The 19,289-nt window shown below is 41.9% G+C and overlaps 3 protein-coding genes across 11 annotated transcripts; 1 reads left to right on the top strand and 2 right to left on the bottom strand.

Moving 5' to 3' along the window:
* Window positions 1-62: 62 nt before the first annotated feature.
* Window positions 63-5,333, bottom strand: LOC132469469 (torsin-1A-interacting protein 2-like). 4 transcript variants are annotated; one of them, XM_060067461.1, is made up of 7 exons: window positions 5,176-5,333; window positions 4,263-4,338; window positions 3,716-3,871; window positions 3,120-3,194; window positions 2,851-3,027; window positions 2,617-2,751; window positions 63-1,256 (listed from the first exon to the last, which is right to left on the bottom strand). In XM_060067461.1, exons 2-7 carry the CDS (start codon window positions 4,279-4,281, stop codon window positions 487-489), a joined length of 1,332 nt encoding a protein of 443 aa, XP_059923444.1. In that variant the 5' UTR covers window positions 4,282-4,338; window positions 5,176-5,333; the 3' UTR covers window positions 63-486. The 4 variants fall into 4 exon arrangements, with proteins under 4 accessions (XP_059923444.1, XP_059923442.1, XP_059923443.1 ...); XM_060067459.1 differs by having other exon boundaries at window positions 3,120-3,239; window positions 5,176-5,332; XM_060067460.1 differs by having other exon boundaries at window positions 3,120-3,239; window positions 5,051-5,185.
* A 177-nt stretch (window positions 5,334-5,510) lies between these two features.
* Window positions 5,511-9,250, top strand: si:dkeyp-82a1.6 (torsin-1A-interacting protein 2). The gene is made up of 8 exons (XM_060067453.1): window positions 5,511-5,717; window positions 5,936-6,049; window positions 6,155-6,325; window positions 6,410-6,523; window positions 6,610-6,753; window positions 7,060-7,185; window positions 7,268-7,327; window positions 7,432-9,250. Exons 1-8 carry the CDS (start codon window positions 5,645-5,647, stop codon window positions 8,235-8,237), a joined length of 1,608 nt encoding a protein of 535 aa, XP_059923436.1. The 5' UTR covers window positions 5,511-5,644; the 3' UTR covers window positions 8,238-9,250.
* Window positions 9,251-9,536: 286 nt separating this feature from the next.
* On the bottom strand, window positions 9,537-16,748 carry LOC132469461 (uncharacterized). 6 transcript variants are annotated; one of them, XM_060067447.1, is made up of 15 exons: window positions 16,315-16,748; window positions 15,615-15,770; window positions 14,986-15,204; window positions 14,748-14,890; window positions 14,510-14,604; window positions 13,764-14,164; window positions 11,683-11,738; window positions 11,531-11,578; window positions 11,105-11,134; window positions 10,925-11,008; window positions 10,680-10,777; window positions 10,503-10,561; window positions 10,238-10,420; window positions 10,110-10,141; window positions 9,537-9,974 (listed from the first exon to the last, which is right to left on the bottom strand). In XM_060067447.1, the coding sequence occupies exons 2-15, from the start codon at window positions 15,697-15,699 to the stop codon at window positions 9,897-9,899; spliced, it is 1,611 nt and encodes a 536-aa protein (XP_059923430.1). In that variant the 5' UTR covers window positions 15,700-15,770; window positions 16,315-16,748; the 3' UTR covers window positions 9,537-9,896. The 6 variants fall into 6 exon arrangements, with proteins under 6 accessions (XP_059923430.1, XP_059923433.1, XP_059923434.1 ...); XM_060067450.1 differs by having other exon boundaries at window positions 13,938-14,164; XM_060067451.1 differs by having other exon boundaries at window positions 13,983-14,164.
* Window positions 16,749-19,289: the final 2,541 nt, after the last annotated feature.

The raw sequence follows: 19,289 nt of genomic DNA, 5'->3' as shown, positions 1-19,289 counted from the left end.
GAGCTCAGAGCGCCGGGATCCGTGACGTCGGCCGGGGCGGGGTCATGACAAACTGCGAAGAGTGCAACTTCACAAACGCCTTCGTTTTATTTATTTACAGAACAGCGTAGGTGACTCAGAGGAGGTCGTCAAAATGAATAAAATCACAAATGTAACACCTGATTAAAAGTGACTTTACCAAAAGTCATAAAATACGATGAGGAAAAGACATAATTTGAGCATTGGTAAGATTATAGCAGTTTATATCTTGGCTGCCCTGGGTCGCCAACACACAGAAAAAAAATCTGTAAAAGGTGGCTAAGGCACAAATTTGACTGTAGTGTTCCTTCAATAAACGTTTTCTGGCATTAATTGAAATATATTAAATATGACATTAAAATGAACACCTGAACGTCCTTAAAAAAAACAGATGTCCCTAGGTGATCTCTATGTTTGCTGTGATCTTTATGTTTGCAGTTTTAAAAGTACGTGTTGGTGCCCCTTCCTTCAACAATCGTCCCACTCCACCCCTGGATGCGCGGCCACCGGCAGTATGAGGTGCGAGATGCGGCTCCACAGCCCGCTGTACTTGTCCCGGTCCATGCTGTCGAAGGCCACCGACAGCCCCGGCGAGATGAACTTCCTTTGGAGCTGCTCGTCCACCAGCTCCTCCACGTCGTTCAGCCGCAGCTCCGCCTCCAGCTCCGGCTCGTCCAGCAGAACGGTGAACAGCAGGAAGGTCTTCTTGAAGGCCGCGTTCTCGTGGTCGCAGTAGCGGTAGAAGATGAGCGTGGAGCCCGGCGGCAGCTCCTCCAAGCGATGGATGACGGCGGCGGGCCGGTCTCCCCCTCCCCCGAACGCCCCCTGCAGCGCGCTGTCGATGTCCATCTTGACCCGGTCGCTGTCCCGTCCGGCCGCGGCGGCTCCGTCGAAGTGGAGCACGGAGGCGTTGTGGGCGGCGGAGAAGGCGGCCGCCAGCCCTCGGGCCAGGCAGTCCAGAGACCGCTCGGCCCTGCGGCCCGCCACCAGGATCAGGCTGACGGGTTCTGTCGGCCGGGCGTTCCTGAGGTGCCGTTCCAGGTGGATCCTGCTCCTCTTCCACAGCTCAAGGCGCTGGCCGGGGAAGCGGGTCTCCAGTGCGTTCATCTCTCTGATGAAGAGGTCCACCTGGGGGAAAGGCTTCTGCTCCGTTTGGGCTTCGTGAGTTTCATCGACCAACCAAATTGCAAAAAGTCCAACCAATACCGCCGCCAACAGCAGCAAATACATTGTATTTCCTGGGAAGGAAGGGGAAATACGTGGGGGTGAAAATAACGCTGGTTTCAAGGACCTTCCCCAGACCATTTGGACGAAGTGCAATGTTTCTTCTCAACATTGGAAGGGAACTAGGCCTGCACGATTCGGGGGGAAATATGAGACACGATTTTTTTAGCTTAGAATTGATATCACGATTCTCTGCCACGATTTCTTTTCTCACGAAATGTACTTTTTTATTGCACACATGAACCATGACAAAAAAAATAAATGGCAGTACCAAACATAGTTTTTTGGCACCCCTATCACGTTGCGTTTAATATGGCCCTTTATAACTGATTAAAGTGCAGTATCAAGAACGGATTGATTTATTTTGTACATATAGCCGCACATTGTCTTTAATTGCTTGCCTTTTATAACTACTGAACCACACACACACACACACACACACACACACACACACACACACACACACACACACACACACACACACACACACACACACACACACACACACACACACACACACACACACACACACACACACGTGTTTCCCATACATAGACCATTGTGTGGCGCGGCGCCACAGAATCAACATCGAGCGCCACGAATTGATTCTGTCTTTTTTTTAATTTTTTTTTATATATATATATATTTTTTTAATAACGCGATTTGGAAATCTAAAAAACGTTCCGTCCATTCATCTCTGCATAGCACTCGTTCTCCCTGTCATTCTCACACACACACACACACACACACGGAGCAAGAACGACGATGCTAACACATGAACCCACCGATGGCGTATATATATATATGATACTACCCCCCCCCGCACCACCACACATTGGTCCTTGGTCTGTGGGAAACACTACACACACACGGAGCAAGAACGACGATGCTAACACATGAACCCACCGATGGCGTATATATATATGATACTACCCACCCCCCCCCCCGCACCACCACACATTGGTCCTTGGTCTGTGGGAAACACCACACACACACACACACACACACACACACACACACACACACACACACACACACACACACACACACACACACACACACACACACACACACACACACACACACACACACACACACACACACACACACACACACACACACACACACACACACACACACACACACACACACACACACACACACACACACACAAAAAAACAGAAAATAATAATTATATAAAAAAAAAAGAAATCTAAGTAATTTAAACTTAAATCCACACGGGCGAATCGAGAGCGCGATTTTATAACGATTTATCGTGCAGGCCTAAAGGGAACCATGGGAAAATGCATACCGCTGTTAATTATCCCACAATACATAAAAATATTAAATATCACCCAATGAGGAGCAGACTACCTGAACGGTCTCCCGCCACATCCACAACTATAGGTTCAGAATCCGTCTCGTCAGCCGCAGGCCCAAGAGGACGCTGGCGGGGTCTGGGCTCATCGCTGTCGGCCCCTTCAGGATCGGAAGCGTCGGTCGTTGCTTCTGTAGTTCGCCAGAGAAATATGTAAATGTAAGAGTCAAATACAGTATGACACTCAGAGAAATGTATCAGTGTCATGTCAATATCAAACCAGTCTGTACCCTTTTCATCAGTGGCGTTTGTTGTCCTTTCTGTCACCGGCTCTCCGTTCTGCTGTACTCCATCTTCCTGCTCTTCAGCCTGTGCACCTCCAGTCCCTTCTCCATGGCCAACGTTTGGGTCCGCCAGGCTGGGTGAATGGTCCCCCTCTGGTGGTGCCTCACCATTGGTTCCACCTTCTATAAAACAAGTGGAATAATGCATATCATAAAAACAATACCAACGATAGATATTGTACCAACGACTGAGAAGTAAGGTCAAAATGGATCACCTGAACATTCCCTGTTGTCCCCTTGGCCCTGCTCAGGGTTCGAGTTCTCCGGCAGGACTGTTTCACCAGCAAGACCTGCATTATTGGACACTTCTGTGGAATCTGGATGTCCAACAGTGACTGAGGAAGTCAGACAACAAGGGATCAAACGCATTAAATTTCTGTCAAACTCCACACTGCAATGTTTCTGGCCCAACGGCATTCCAAAAGTGGGTGGCACAATACAAACAATGTCCACTACATTTATGCATGCAAAATAAATCATGAACAAACCCCGCTTGATGTGTCAAGTGGTGTTTCAGCTCGAATTCAATACACTATGGAGGTAGAAAAAAAAAAAAAGATATAATTTTGGCTGAGAGTTCTATGAAGGAGGTGTTATCCCCATGGTGACGACCGGCGGCAACTCTGTTAGTTTTTTAGTACCGTCGTCGCGTATGAGTGAGGTATAATGAGTGATGTTGTATATGAAATGCACCACACACACCAAAGCTGTAGTCGGCAGAGAAAACATTGCAAATGTAAGAGTCAAATAAAGCAGTACATTTTAGAAAGGTAGATCAGTGTCATCGTGTCAATATCAAACCGGTCCGTACCCTTTTCGGCAGTGGTGCGTGTAGCCTTTTTTGCCACTGGTTCTTTGTTCTGCTGTCCTCCACCTTCCTGCTCTGTAGCCATGGCAGCTCCTGTCCCGCCTACCGGAGCATCTTTAGGGTGAGCTGGGCAATGTTGCACCTCACCATTGGCTCCAGCTACACAAAAATTAAACATGTAATACACAGCCTTCATGCACGATACATGCATTTATAGACAACTCTACCAACAACTCAAGTTAGGGATGCAACAAGGCTATGATATTTATTGCTGAGCCTGAATATTCATTCGGGTATAAGTCTGAGAATGTCCGAAGCTTGAAATTATGTATCAAGTCCAACCCGAGGGATAATACAATAAAAAAAATTGGAGCATTGTTTTCTTCTTCCTTGTTTGCATCTGATTCTAGAACTTTTGAGTGGGGTTCTGCTTCTTTGGCATTTTATACAGTAAAGCGTTTGATAAGTTACAGTTGTCATACAACAATCGACACATAATGGACTATCTTGAACGACTGATATTCAGTACCGGCCAGTCATAGACTGATACCTTCATTGTTTCCATCCATTTCTGTAGACTGGGAACTGCGACACCCTCAAGGCAATCAATTTGGTATCATTGAATCCTGTGTAGAGACAAGGAGACAATTCTAGGGTTTAAAATTCAGTATTAAAAAGGTTTATTTCCCCTCTCCAAATAATATAGCAATTTAAGCTATACTCAACCCTAACCCTATACCTCATGATCCCTTGATAACTGATGGAGTATGACACATAAATAGAGCAACACAATGCAGTTACAGACGATTATTTGGCTGCTTGTGTAATCTTAAAGCATCACATCTTAAATTGAATCCCACATGGAAGTCGGCTCCGTATGTATGGCTGACCTTCGACTTTTCTTGATAATAGTTCATCACCTTCACACTCGAAGACCAGAACCAAAGGAAGGGCAGGTTCGAGTGTGATGTCGTTTGATTGAGTGGTAACAGAGAACGCGGCAAGCCGCAATACAGGAGGCGAGCGCTCGGCCCGGACGGGCTACACCTACACTGACTAACATAATAACTATAGTACTATAACTAAAGTTCCTTCTCATACACTATAACGTTAAAAGGGAAATATTCGACATGAAATGGTTTACAATTCCAGAAACATGTCAGCTACAATCAGTCCGTAAATCGTACCTCGTTCCTTGTCAAAAGACAAACAACAGATCAATAATATCACATTTCAAATGAGAAAGTGAACATATTACAAAAGAGTTGATTCTTATGAAAACGAAACATAAACACAACTGACGCTAGCTTAAGTAACATTAAAGCTAATATTATTTACCAAATGTCGCGGCAAATTGGAACCATAGCAAGCAGCTAATCAGTCACTTTTACAAATAATTAATTATTAAATCACTTGAGGAATAAATTGAACCTGTTTGCATATAGTGTGTGTATGTCCCTTACCAAAGGCGAGATCATAACAATTGGAGTTTGAACCCAGGTAGTTGCGCACGCAGGCTCACTGACAACCGACGTCTCCTCCAGACCGGACATGTTCTGCTTTTAAAGCAACAGTCCTGAAAGCGATCCTATGAAATACTACCTAATTCACCAATGCAAAAATCATAACAATAGGAATTTGGAATAACAACGTTGCATACATGAAGAGTCTTAATATTTATTTGAAACACATAATGTATCCCTATTTGCTGTATAATGAAATCTGGATGAATACATTCATTGTGATGTTTCTCTATGACTACTGGGGCTGTTTATTTTGAAAGCTGTTGACGTAAATCCAAGTACATCCGGCCCTTCTCAGTTGACAGTTGTGAAAGGCGTCGCTTAAACCGAGTAGCCAGGGGATACATGTGTTAATACAATGCTCTGACGAGGCACTACGATACATTATCAAGCAACAAAAGATATTGTTATGGAGTCTAATGATTCCCAAAATACAATGACTCGAGTCACGAGGCAATCAATGAGGCAGTCTACAGCTAAAGGTGAGAACAGATGATATAGCTCACAGGGCTAACTCTCACTAGCGGCTCCATCAATTGAGCTCTCTTAAGTTTAACGTTACTTATAACTTGTATGTGTTATATCGTTGCATTTGTATAACTTTCCTTAGTGTCCGTGTATTTATGCGCTGCTGGTCGATATAGTCCGCAACTTTCGTTTTTGCTTCCATTGCTTCCACTTTTGTTACTTTCACTATCAGCCAACATTGAAGCCAGAGCACCCATTAAGCGGACGAAGAGGGTGATAGCAAATGCAGCCCATGAGGCATTTGAGAATTGTGAAAAAGAAACGAATAATGCATCTGGAGATACAGGTAGGGTTCTGATTGTATTTGCCAGTACCACTCTTATTATTTATAACTTGAGGCGTGCTTCAGGCTATCAGAGGTCATGTCGTAACTTGGTTATGGTTAAATCAGGGTCCCCCGATAAGAAAAGGCGTCTGGAGGAAGACGAAGTGATGGATGGCGATGAGGACGATTGTATGGATGTTGAACCCGAGGCACATCTGGAGAAACGGAAACCTCAAGAGAAGAGGTTGTCACTAGATCCGCCTCGTCCTAGTCAACAACCAAACTCACGCCTTATCTGTGAGTTAATTAGATTATCGTTCTTTTATTTACATGTAAGCTAAAGTTTTCTCTTCATGTTGTAATCGATTTTTTTTTTTAAAGGTTCTGCACAAACGACTGGACCGTCTGACGTCAACAGCATGACTTCTTCTGTGCTGTCGGAGCATTTACATTCGGGTCAAACCCACGATCTAGAGGTGCAGAGAAACAAAGCAGGTAGGATTGCAGCCACACATGAAAACAATAACTCATGTAAGTCACTTCCAAAACATTTAATACATATTTAATGCCCTGCTTTTTAGTGGAATCATCAAGAAGTGAACGTTTGTCTTCTACCAAGTCTGCACATCCACATGGCCCACAAGAGGACGTACCCCAGATTAAGAGCACCAAATCGAGAAGTACAGCAGATTATCAGAAGCCTATGGTCAAGGCCGTGGCCTCTGGTAATCTTCAATTTCGGATTGTAGTCACTCGTCAGACATAATGCATAATAATAATATTCTGTATAATTATTAGAGCATTCAAATGTCCGTGTGTGCAGTATATTTGAGACAAATAATTTCCGGTCGCTATTTAAATCAAGTAATTTTTTGTAGGTCTTTTTGTGCAGAAATAATATTGTTGTTTTACGGGGCTTTTTTGTCTTTAATGCTTTACATATTACATTAAATGTTACGAGATCCCTAACTGATATCAGTTAGCTGGGACTGTTCATCCCCTCGTATCAATGAACTGTGCCCTGTCTCTAGTTGTTCCCAGGCGTACCCTCTATGTACCTGCTGTACGCTACACCAGGTCTGGGGGTTCTCACACACCACAACAGCTTTCTAATAACGTTCCTCAGCAGAAACAACCGTTTCAACGGAAGAATCAAGGTACTTTTCATTTGAGTAATGCAGCAGGCAGACATGTTTTCTGTGATGCTGTATATTGATAGAGGTTTTATATGTTTTTAAGGCACAAAGAAATCTACTAAGGAACCTGCCGTCGAGGAAACCCACGGATCTTCCCCTCGAGGTGAGATATTAGCCTTTTATATTCTAAATGAAAAGTGTACCACTTTGACCTTTTTCCACCTTTTTGTAGCTTTTGCTGTGCTAAAATGTCTTCCGTCCCACCAGGTTTCTGTTGGTATTTAACCAGACTGGTGTGCCTCTTGCTGCTGAGCGCTGCTGTTCTTCTGGCGTCCAAGGCCCCTGCCCTCCAGGACCCCACAGGCGATGGAGAGAACCGCGGCAAGAAAGTAAAGCTTGTCGAATTTTCGGCCAAGTGGTCCGACCTCCAAAGCCAGTTCCCCGGCCAGCGCCTTGAGCTGTGGAAGAGGAGCAGGATCCACCTGGAACGGCACCTCAGGAACGCCCGGCCCACAGAACCCGTCAGCCTGATCCTGGTGGCGGGCCGCAGGGCCGAGCGGACTCTGGACTGCCTGGCCCGAGGGCTGGCAGCCGCCTTCTCCGCCGCCCACAACGCCTCCGTGCTCCACATCGACGGAGCCGCCGCGGCCGGACGGGACAGCGACCGGGTCAAGATGGACATCGACGGCGCGCTGCAGGGGGCGTTCGGGGGAGGGGGCGACCGGCCCGCCGCCGTCATCCATCGCTTGGAGGAGCTGCCGCCGGGCTCCACGCTCATCTTCTACCGCTACTGCGACCACGAGAACGCGGCCTTCAAGCAGGTGTTTCTTGCCTTCACTGTGCTGCTGCCCCAGGACCACGTGGAGACCCAACAGAGTCTGAAGGACGTGGAGGAAATCGTGCAGGATTACATCGCAAAAAGGTTTGTGGGTTCGGGAAGCCTTGAAGCGTTTGACCGCATGGATGCGGACAAGCTGAGCGGCCTCTGGAGCCGAATCTCACACCTCGTCCTGCCTGTGGCGGCCGAGAGCCAGGTGGAGCAGAACGGGTGTGGGCTCTCTCAAGAGGAGTAGAAGCCCCCTTCAGAACAGGCTTAGTCCCCGCCTACAGCCTAAAAGAACTATGAGACCGAGTAAGTATGCTATTCATGGCGTTGTCTGGTGCAGAGATCTGCCACGCGCGTATTTAAAATGCGCCAATGGATGCAAAGCTATGGTCCAATTCAGCCATGCAGAATTCAAATCCATGTCGTACAACTAACGTGGTCACTAGTCGATACAATCAATCAATTACTTATGCATACATTTGGCCAGTCAGGGCAAATGCATGAAATAACATGCAATGCAAAAGTTTAAATTAGTCTCTATTCATCAACATCTTTGGTTAGGGACTGCACTTCTTACCTAAAGAAGCCTCTGGGTGGTAATACAGTAAGTACATTCTCCAAGATTCCTTTCTCCTTTAGAAAAACTAGGTTGTTATTATGTAAATATGACTGCAAAAGTCAAATTTGTCATTTCAACTTTGCGTATACGTTTCATATTGTATTATATTTCTCCATGCTTTATTTTTGTATAAATACTTTGACATCCACTGGCTTACCTTGAGGGATTCGAAAATATCTTAATTACGATGGTGTAATAATTGTTAATTATTCATTTCTGATGCTGGATTTTTAAAGATATATTGGATGCAATGGTTATTCCTCACATCCCTCAAACACTGAAGTGAACCTCTCCATTGTTCTGTTTATGAAAACCGTCTACTTTTGAGTACCTGGCAGGACATGAAGAGCCTCCCAAAAAATATATTTAAATATATAAAACTATTTAACAGCCAGGTGGTCACAAATGGTGCCTTACATTTGCGTGCATGGGGGATGGGGTGGTATCCTAACATGTTCTTCATCCCTTGGCTGAAAATAATTTAATTTTTTTCTAATAAAATAATTTAACCAATTAATTGTAACTGCAAGCGATCCCATCCCCCAACCTTAATATTTCCTATTTCAGTTCAATGATCGGTGAGACATTTATCTTGTCATACGAATACCTATTTTGAATCAATAAAGATATTTTGATACATATTTGATTTCTAAGTACTTTTTGCAAACACACATCGTCGAGTGGTCTTTAGTTTAGGCGATATGCAACCAAATTAATTTATACTTTATATTGATACAATACAAAATTAATTTAGTTTTATTCTTGTTATAATCTTTTATCTGTTATTGATTTAAAGCAATATCTTTAAATTCTTGTGTATGATAAATTCCGATATACTTTAAAAAGCTGTTGGTAAAGATGGATGTAGTGGTCTGGCATAACCGCCGTATCACATTTCTCTGATGTCTTACAATAAGCTGGCTCAAAGAGGAGACGGGAGATATTTATTTGAAATGCCGGGGCATATAGCAACATATGGCCTATAACACTAGATTGCCAAAACAAAAACATTTTTATGCTTACACTGGCATTTGGCATTTAACAAAACCCAGAAGCTTCACCAGCACTGAGTTAACCCGTGATGGCATGAACAAATTGTTATTTTATGATTCATCAATTCAACCGAACAAAAATCGTGTATTATAAGAGATATCATCTCAAAATCAGAAATGTAATAAATAACTGCCTGATAATAATGAATGGAAATGCTTGAATGAAGGTAATTTGACATCATTTTAAATAAATGATCCGTTTCATTCTGAAACTGGATTTCTACAGTAGAAAATATCAGAAGCAAGGAAACATCAGAACAATCAAAGCAATAGCGAATGCTATATTTCCAAGGTTAAAGATGATGACTGTGCTCTGAAAATTGAAAAAGAGATTATCAATAGGTCTACATATGCAAGCAATTCAAGAGATAATACAATGAACATGAGAAATTGATGAATGTATTACATTTCTCAAATCTCAATAAGTTATGAAGCGAAAGACCTTTACCTTCCTACATCTGCTATCAGTATAATCGTTTCCTGCAACAAACAAAATGTGACAGAGCAAGTTCAGTTGATTCTCCCTCGTGGAATGTGTTACATTAAAAGCACAAAAATAGGACTAGATAGACAAACCTCTTCGATTTCTTTGTGCCATTGTTGTTTTGAAAAGAAAAATAATCAATAGGAAAATTAGGATAAAGAGGAACCTCCATGCAGCATAACCAGCCATTGCTCCCAGAAGCAAGAGGCTGTCACAGCAAATCTTCATAACATCACTCTCCTCGATCTTCCATAGACACAGGAAAATTGCAGCGACTGCATGTGGGAAAGTGATGAAAACCACATTTAAAAGACAGTATTAAGAGTAAGCTGGTATATCTGATGTTTTTTAACTTACGGAGGAGCACCTCGTGAAGGATAGTAACCACTTTGGAAACAACATCATGGATTTTTTTCCTTGTAACAGTAAAAAGGAAATGTCACCGTAATGAAATGGGGGTTGATTTTGTGTTTATTGTTGAATGTTCTTATTGCTGCAAAATGTAAATGAATGACTGTCACTGAAATGACTTACAATTCATGACTGGGTCCAATGGCCAGAGAAGCTATTAACAAGCAATAACCTAAAAGACTAGTAAACAGCACAACAGACACAAGTGCAATGGGAGGGACCTAGACACACACACACACACACACACACACACACACACACACACACACACACACACAGCTGACAAACTTGGTACACCATCAGTCTAATAAAATTCAGTGAGATCTATTTATTTTTTATAACATATTTAAATATGTATCGGCACTTACATAGCCAGAGTCCCATATACAAAGTAAAGTCAACGATATGGTCTCGGCTGCCAGCGAGAGAGTCCACTGCAAAATCCTGATTAACTTAAGACAAAGAAGATTGGATATTTGCCACAGTGTAAGCCTAGACTTGGAAGGAATAAATCAACCAGACACTATGTTCTTCTAGTTGGGATTTACCTTCATGGTTGGTGGCTGCAGGAAGCCATGCTGGGAGAGCGCAGGAGAAAGAAACATTTACATGAAGTCAGATATATCACACAGGTGGTTTAAACTTATTTTAAAGAAAACAGCCAGAGTAAGGATATTGTATCCCACAGGCCTCCATCCAAAGCCATTCCTCCAAATCACAGCTTGCTGGCTTTAGCCATGTCGGACTAGCCTTTCAGAAAACTCACTTTCATTTATTTAAATAATTGGACAGGCTTATTATAGGCCTATGACAGCCACAGATTCCTACCCCATTTTATTTCCCGATTGCTGTCGGAATATCAAGACAATTTAACAAATATGAAAAAGTGCTTTTAAAAGAATTACATACCCTATCTTTAGAAAGATAGAAATGCTAAGGAACCTTAATGGAGTAACGCCCAAAACAAAACGTACCCCGTTAATAGTGAGGCTGCAGATCAGGGACGCCTGGGCCTGATAAAGCTGAAGTGGAGTAAACCAACATAGAGAGAGAGAGTGAGGGATACGTCGAGAGTGACAGAAGGAACCATCTGTGTGCTCGGTGGTTGCATGATGTAAACACAAACCCTCGACAGCCCGAGGTCAGGAGTGCTGCTGGGACCCTCGGGAGCTGGTGTTGAACCTGCAGATCAGAGTGTCATACAACCCTTAGTTATAATTGCACAAGTACAATATAAATTATAGACGCAACGAGATGTAGCTTAGCCTCTTAGCAGAAGTGTAAAAATAAAGTAGGCCTACAAGTGATACATGCAAGGTGTTATGTAGAGAAGCAGAATAAGGTATGTGGTGGATATGAATACGGTAAATACACGACGGACATTATGGACTAGAGTGGTATGAATATGAATACATAGGTGGGATATAGCTGTAGTTGTTGCTGATGAAATAAACGTTGGTTATGTTTGTATACTTAGTCATGTACTACAGTATTTAGGTCCTGGGTTGTGTAATGAGTGGTCGTTTATTGTGTTCTAGGTCTGCTATCTGGTCGTGCACTTAGTTTAGTAATATGTACAATTCCTTGTTGTGTAATGTGTAGTTGATGGTTAGACTCGATCTAATGCTGGACGAGTATTTTATTATTTTAATGTTTTATCGCAATCAAACGTTAAGGGAACAAGCTATATTGTTCTACAAGCTATAAAAGCATATTTGGTGTTTGGTGTCACTATATTTTATTTCATCTTTCAGATTTGGTTTTATTAGGATATAAACAGGTTTTGAAAAAGAGTGCTTTGTCTCTTGAGTGACACTGCTGTTGCCCTGTAACAACATTTGATACATGGCATTAAAATGCAATGATTGACGTGCAATAAATTATTTTATTCCGTTTAAATAGTTAGTAGATAGTTAATAGTTTGTTATTATGTAGCTAGATTTATGAGCTAGGTATATATTTTGAGTGTCACTTTTAGAAATGCATCAGTGATCCATCAGCTATTAGTCAGAATAATGCTCTGTAAGAATATGAGTTCTGGTGGCCTACATATGCCTCTTTACATGAGACACACTTGATGTTGACCTCTCCCTGCTCATTTCTGACCGGGCAAACAGTGCTTAATCAAAGCTCCACCGCAGTGTATACGCAACACTTTCCAACGGCGGATACATGAGCCGGGAGGGAGCACTAGTTACGAGGCAACCCATTAGGTGAACTAGGTGTAGTACTTGGTTGCGTTGTATCTGTAGTTATTTGTTGCAAAGTACTTGGTTGAGTACTATGTGCAGTTATTGGTTGAATAGTACTTGGTTGTGTACAAAGTGTAGTCATTTGTTGTATTGAACTTGGTTGAGTACTCTGTGTAGTAATTGGTTGTGTGCTATGTTTAGTAATTGGTTGAGTACAATGTGTACGTAGTAATTAGTTGTACAGTACTTGGTTGTGTACTGAGTATGGTCGTTGAATGTGTATTATGTGTAGTAATTTGTTGTATAGACGTTGGTTGTGTACTATGTGTAGTTTTTTGTTGCATGGTACTTGGTTGTGTACTACGTTTTGTCATTTGTTCTGTACTTTGTGTAGTACTTGGTTGGGTTGTATTCATAGTAATTGGTTGTGTACTATGTGTAGTACTTGGTTGAGTTATATTCATAGTAATAGGTTGTGTACTATGTGTTGTACTTGGATGTGTACCAAGTGTAGTAATTAGTTGTGTAGAACTTGGTTGAGTACTACGTGTAGTAATTAGTTGTGTACTTGTACTTGGTTGAGCACCGGATGTAGTAGTTGATTGTGAACTAGGTCCAGTACCTGGTTGTGTTGTATGTTATTTGTTGTAAAGTACTTGGTTGTGTACCAAGTGTAGTCATTTGTAGAATTGAACTTGGTTGAGTACTCTGTGTAGTAATTGGTTGTGTATTAGGTGTAGTTCTTGGTTGAGTACTATTTGTAGTAATTGGTTGTGTACTTTGTGTAGTACTTGGTTTTGTACCATGTGTCTAAATTATTTGTACAGTACTTGGTTGTGTACTGAGTATGGTCGTTGATTGGGTATTCAGTGTAATAGTTTGTTGTATAGCACTTGGCTGAGTACCGGCAGTGGTAGTTGATTGTGAACCAGGTCTAGTACTTGGTTGTGTATTAACTGTAGTAATTTGTCGTATAGTACTGGTTGACTAGCATGTGCAGTAACGGATTGTGTACCTTGTGTAGTACTTGGATTTGTACCAAGTGTAGTAGTGAGTTGTATAGTGCTTGGTTGCGTCACAAGTATGGTAGTTGATTGTGTACCAAGTGTAGTACTTGGTTGTTCTGTACTTGTTTGTTCTGTTATTGGTTGTTCTGTAGTTGGTTGTTCTGTACTTGGTTGGTCTGTACTTGTTTGTTCTGTTATTGTTTGTCCTGTAGTTGGTTGTTCTGTACTTGGTTGGTCTGTATTTGGTAGTTCTGTAGTTTGTTGTTCTGTAGTTGGTTGTTCTGTAGTTGGTTGTTCTGTACTTTGCTCGGAAGTTAGTGTTGTAGTTGATGGCGTTGTTGTTGCTGGTGTCTGGATAGTGACATCCACTGGGCTCCAAAAGATGGTGAACTTGTCAACAAATGTGGCTCTGAACACACACACACACACACACACACACACACACACACACACACACACACACACACACACACACACACACACACACACACACACACACACAGATAAACCAATAAATACATGCATAGTTAATGTAGGCCATATAATAACCATGAATATAACCATTTCACTAATTGGAAAATTGTAAGTGGAAATTATGGATTGTTTTATTGCATGTTCCTGATGTACTTTTTCTAAAATTTTCCTATGGGTAGGCCTGAGGTAAAAAACTGATTGAATGAAGCTTAAACATTCATACATTATTGGGGTAGTGTTAATTAATTAAGGTGTATGAATTAACAGAATGGACATTTACCGCAAAAAGAATGAAGAGGATCCATTTTCCTGTGCTTGCCATTTAACTTGAACAAAAGTCTTCGGAACGTTTGAGTTTTGAGTAACAGCAGAATCCTAAACAAAGATAAACTATGTCAAACAAAAGTTCAAACCAGGTCTATTTAAAGTCACTGCAGTAATTATATGACCTATACATGTAGACATTATTTTTTTTTCAGTAAAGATGATTTAATAGTTAGTTGGTAGTAGCAGCTTACCTGAATGCCATTGCAAGTCAAGCCAGTACTTCCAGGACCAAACTCAACAAAACTTCCCATGGCAGGAACATTTTCTGATTTCCGGACATCCACCATGAACCCTGTAAATCGTCGAGCATCAGGTGACGTGCCTCCTAGACTCACTAAACAAATACAGATTGAAGAGATCAGAGATCACATACGTTGATTAAAAAAAAGATATTAGGCTATATACCCCACTTAAAATAAATAGGCCTACCGATAATTGACTCCCCCTCACCGGCAATGGCATTGACCTTATAAGGTGGTGCGCCGCTCTGTGGGAAAAAATCTACGCCACTGAATGTATGGTCAGGCAACAGGGAAGTGCAAGACTCAACAAATCCCCCACTACTATAGCCCATTGCATGTGTGACGATCTGAAGGCCAAACAAAAGGCCAACGAACCCTTGGAGGGTACCCATCAAGAAAGGAAAACCTGAAACAAAAGAAACAATCGACTAGCATCATGATGATTTAAACAGTTGTATCTCAGCCATTCGTAAAGGAAAAAGTAATAGGGGTGTGTAAGGTATGAACGGCAAAGAAGGTATAGACCGTTCACCTGTGTGAATTTGCGCTACGGTATGGATTTTGAGTTAACCGTGAGACCAGTGTTAGCCTACTGGTAGACAGTCTTTTGTGTTGTTTTAAAAAGTAAGTAACACGTTAAAACAGTAAAGTAACTACTTTTTCATGTAAAAAGTACAGTTACGCGCAACTACTGAAAATATGGTAACGAAACGTAGGCCTAGTTCCTTGTTCAATTGGGCTCAACGTTACTTTTCCCAGGGACATATTTGACAGCGATACCGCAGGCGGTATGCTATTGCGCGGGCACTCAGGCACCTCGTTCACCACACTGTACGAGACGGACGCTGGTAGCGTGAAGCTGTCTCTGCATCTCTTCTTCAGACATCGCTTCCCCAGGCATTTTCCAAAGCCAGTCTTTACGGCCAAAAAAGCCAGCGGTGGAACGAGATAACAAACGCCGTCACTGTTTACCTGTGTAAGGACATGGTTCCCTTTGAAAATGTCGATAGAAAGGGCTATAAAGAGATGGTCAAAAGACTCGATCCCAGGTACGCATTACCTGCCCGCCAAACACTGCCAAATTGAGATGCCAAAACGATGTGACATGGTCCGCAAGCAATTGGAGAAATAAATATCCTACTATTAAACATTAGTGTTCAGAGATGGAAGTAACTTCAGGAAAGATTTAGCATTTTTTTTTTCATGCAGTTTTGCTGCCCTACCAGTATTTTACCCCATCAGAAGCATTTATATCGAAATTAGAAGATACAATTAACATACCGTGATTTCATCGTTACCGTCTATGCCTCAAATCATACCGTGATATACTAGGCCTACATGTTGGTCCATACTGTACCGCCCTAACTAATATTAACCAAGAATTAAGACAAAAAAATAAGACAAACAGTAGCAGTAGTATAAAAGACTATAACTTTATTTGTATATCCCCTTTCCAAGGCAGTTTACAAAGCACTTAACAGAACACAATAACAAAAAAATAAGGATTCTGCCTTACCTGAAGCAGTAAAATGTAAATGAGCTGACTGTTAAAGGTAGCCTTTATGACGGCTTCTAGTAATCAACCCAACGACGATCAACAAGATTCCTCTGACCGGTATAAGATGGCAGTTGTAATGAAATAAAACCACTCGTTTCTGTTTCCACCTTTGTACTCTTGTCTCACCCAGGTGTTGCATTGCGTAGGTGTTTCCAAAGATTGTCTGATATGTTGGAGAATCAATTGTGACATGCCACTGTCCTCTGTTGGACTTTTGTGGTACTGAAATCCTAATGCAAACCTTGAGGAAGTGCTTCTATGATGTACTCAATAAATCGCTAACTGTACTATTTGTTTGATATAAGTCTCATATCTTCAGGGCCGTATTAAATGCATTGATGGCCCTAGGCAGAGTGATTTTTTATGATTATAAATATAAATATATTATCTTATCTATTTATCTGTAGATATTCATATACAATTTATAATTTCGGAATAGGGAGCCCTGATGCAAAACAGAGACGGACAGCAATGTCAATAAAACAAATATTTAATGAGGGGGTTGTATGAGAATAGGGAAAGCAAAGAGTAGTGGCAGGCAGTGACTGGCAGTGGACCCAGCAGGATGGCTAGACAGGCCAGGCAGGACCAGGCAGGCTGGGGAATAGGTGAGCTGATAAACAGGCAGAACAGGTGGACAGGTAGACAGCGAGATGGCTGGGTCTACCCAATACATATTTGTGAAATATGATGTGAAACATGATGTAGCCTATATATGATACATATTTGTGAAAAAAAAGTGTGCCTTGTTAAATGAGTGACACTACTGTGGATGGCGGATACATGAGCAGGGAGGGAGCAGTAGTTACAAGGCAACCCATATGTAGCCTACTGTACCGGCGGCGGGAATAGAGAACAATGAGTGCTTTCAAGTTTGTTAAACAAATATAAGTTTGTATCAGAAAGACTTTAGTAGTACTTCTGAATCAACATTATGGGCCCTATCTTGCATCCGGCGCAATTGACTTAATCACTGGCGCATGTGTCGTTGCTAGTTTGCAACTGGCGCAGAGCGTGCTTTTCCCTCCTGCGCCACGCGTCGGTCAATTAGGGAATGATCTTGCGCCCCAAGGGGCGGTTCGGCGAAAGGAGGACGCGTGTTCTGGCGCAAACGTTCCCTGTTGCTATTTTGACGTTTCATAAACCACTTGCGCAACAAACCAGAAAATACCTGGTTTAAAGTCAGTGGCGCGTTGTTCAGATGCTATTTTAAGGCGCATGCATAATGTTGCTTGTGCACCTCGCGCATACACTTTGCTTCTCTCATCTACCTAACCACACATGCTTGGTAAATTATTTGGGAAAGAACAGCTGATACAGCGGTAATAAGTTGTACTTTTAAATCAATGCATCTGCAAACACCGTACAGCAAACACATATTTTCTTGACACACACATCGTGTACATGCCCATTACTTTTAGGATTGATGAGTATTTGATCGTGAGAAAACATTGTTTTACCGCGAGTGAGTGTTAAAAATAATGAATGAATGCGGCGCGCCTGTGTGCATGTGTAACGCACACAGGCGCATCTTTTTAAACACACGCAAACTAAACACGTAACGCATATTACAGTCCATGGCAATGTAGGCCTATATTAACGGGGGGACACTGGACACATGCATATTTGGAACGCAAGTCGATAACGATAATGCATGCAATACTGATAAGAAACTATATTTATGATGTATTGCGTATATCGTTAAATAAAACCACAGTTACCGCATATCATATGTTATATCATATAGGCTACGTTTTCTTTGCCGAAATTTATTTGAGGACTCAGTATTTCTGAAGTTGTGGAAGAAAACCTTACTCCATGAGTGAATTCATGTGCATCTGTCTCATCGGAGACTGCAGACGCGCTGTCAAAATATCAACTTGTCAGATTCAAATGCGCTCATGGCTCTTAAAGGGGATGGGAGCTGGCACTCTCATTGGTTTGTTGCACGTTACGCCCAAACCACACCTACGGGTAATTAGGCTACTTCAGACCAACCCTTTTTAGATATGCACAGGGCGCAAGAGTCATTTTTCGCGCCGTAAACTATAGTTTACAGCTTTGTGGGCGGTTCTACGGCGACATCGCCGTAGAACCGCCCACAAAGCTACTTGCGCTTGGCGCTTCTCACTTGCGTTTCAGACCGTTAAAATAGGGCCCTATGAGTTGATTATGCCCAAAGCTCATGGTTTAAAGGCACCCAGTGCAACTTTCGAGGCTTAAAAATAAACATTCAATTTCTAGTCTTTTTTACACGTAGTAAGTTTCAATAACTCCATACCATTACATACCGACATTTAAGCAGCAAAGATGAGACGTCGTTGTGTGGTGAGAACTGATACAAAATCGATAACAACAACAATGCCGCCATTTTCTTTATTTTTTGTAACCTACAATAAATAAAGCAGGCTTCCAGTCAATGGAAAAATGGCTTCTCCCCACTGGCGATTGTTGTTGTTTACGATTTTCTATCAGTTCTCACCACACAACGACGTCTCATCTTTGCTCCTTGAATGTCGATATGTAATGGTATGGAGTTATTGAAACTTACTACGTGTAAAAAAGACTAGAAATTGAATGTTTCTTTTTCATTGAATGTTTACATAAAGTTGCACTGGGTGCCTTTAAAAAACAATAGGCATTTCACAATGGTTTTGCTAAAAGCAAAAATGCTCGAACCTTATGAAGTAAAAACATGTCCCATGTGACATGTGCGCTATTTGATGACAAAAAAGCCTTCAAGTATACTCCATGAACAAATAATCAAGCTCATATAATAGATAGGCCTACACAGCATGCTTAAGGTTGTTCCACTTGATGTTGTAGTTGGTTGTTCTGTACTTGTTTGTTCTGTAGTTTGTTGTTCTGTACTTGTTTGTTCTGTAGTTTGTTGTTCTGTACTTGTTTGTTCTGTACTTGTTTGTTCTGTTATT

Source organism: Gadus macrocephalus, chromosome 12 (assembly GCF_031168955.1).
Source record: "Gadus macrocephalus chromosome 12, ASM3116895v1".
Taxonomy (NCBI): domain Eukaryota; kingdom Metazoa; phylum Chordata; class Actinopteri; order Gadiformes; family Gadidae; genus Gadus; species Gadus macrocephalus.
Note: the sequence above shows the minus strand (reverse complement) of the source record. Positions and strands in the feature narration are given on the sequence as shown.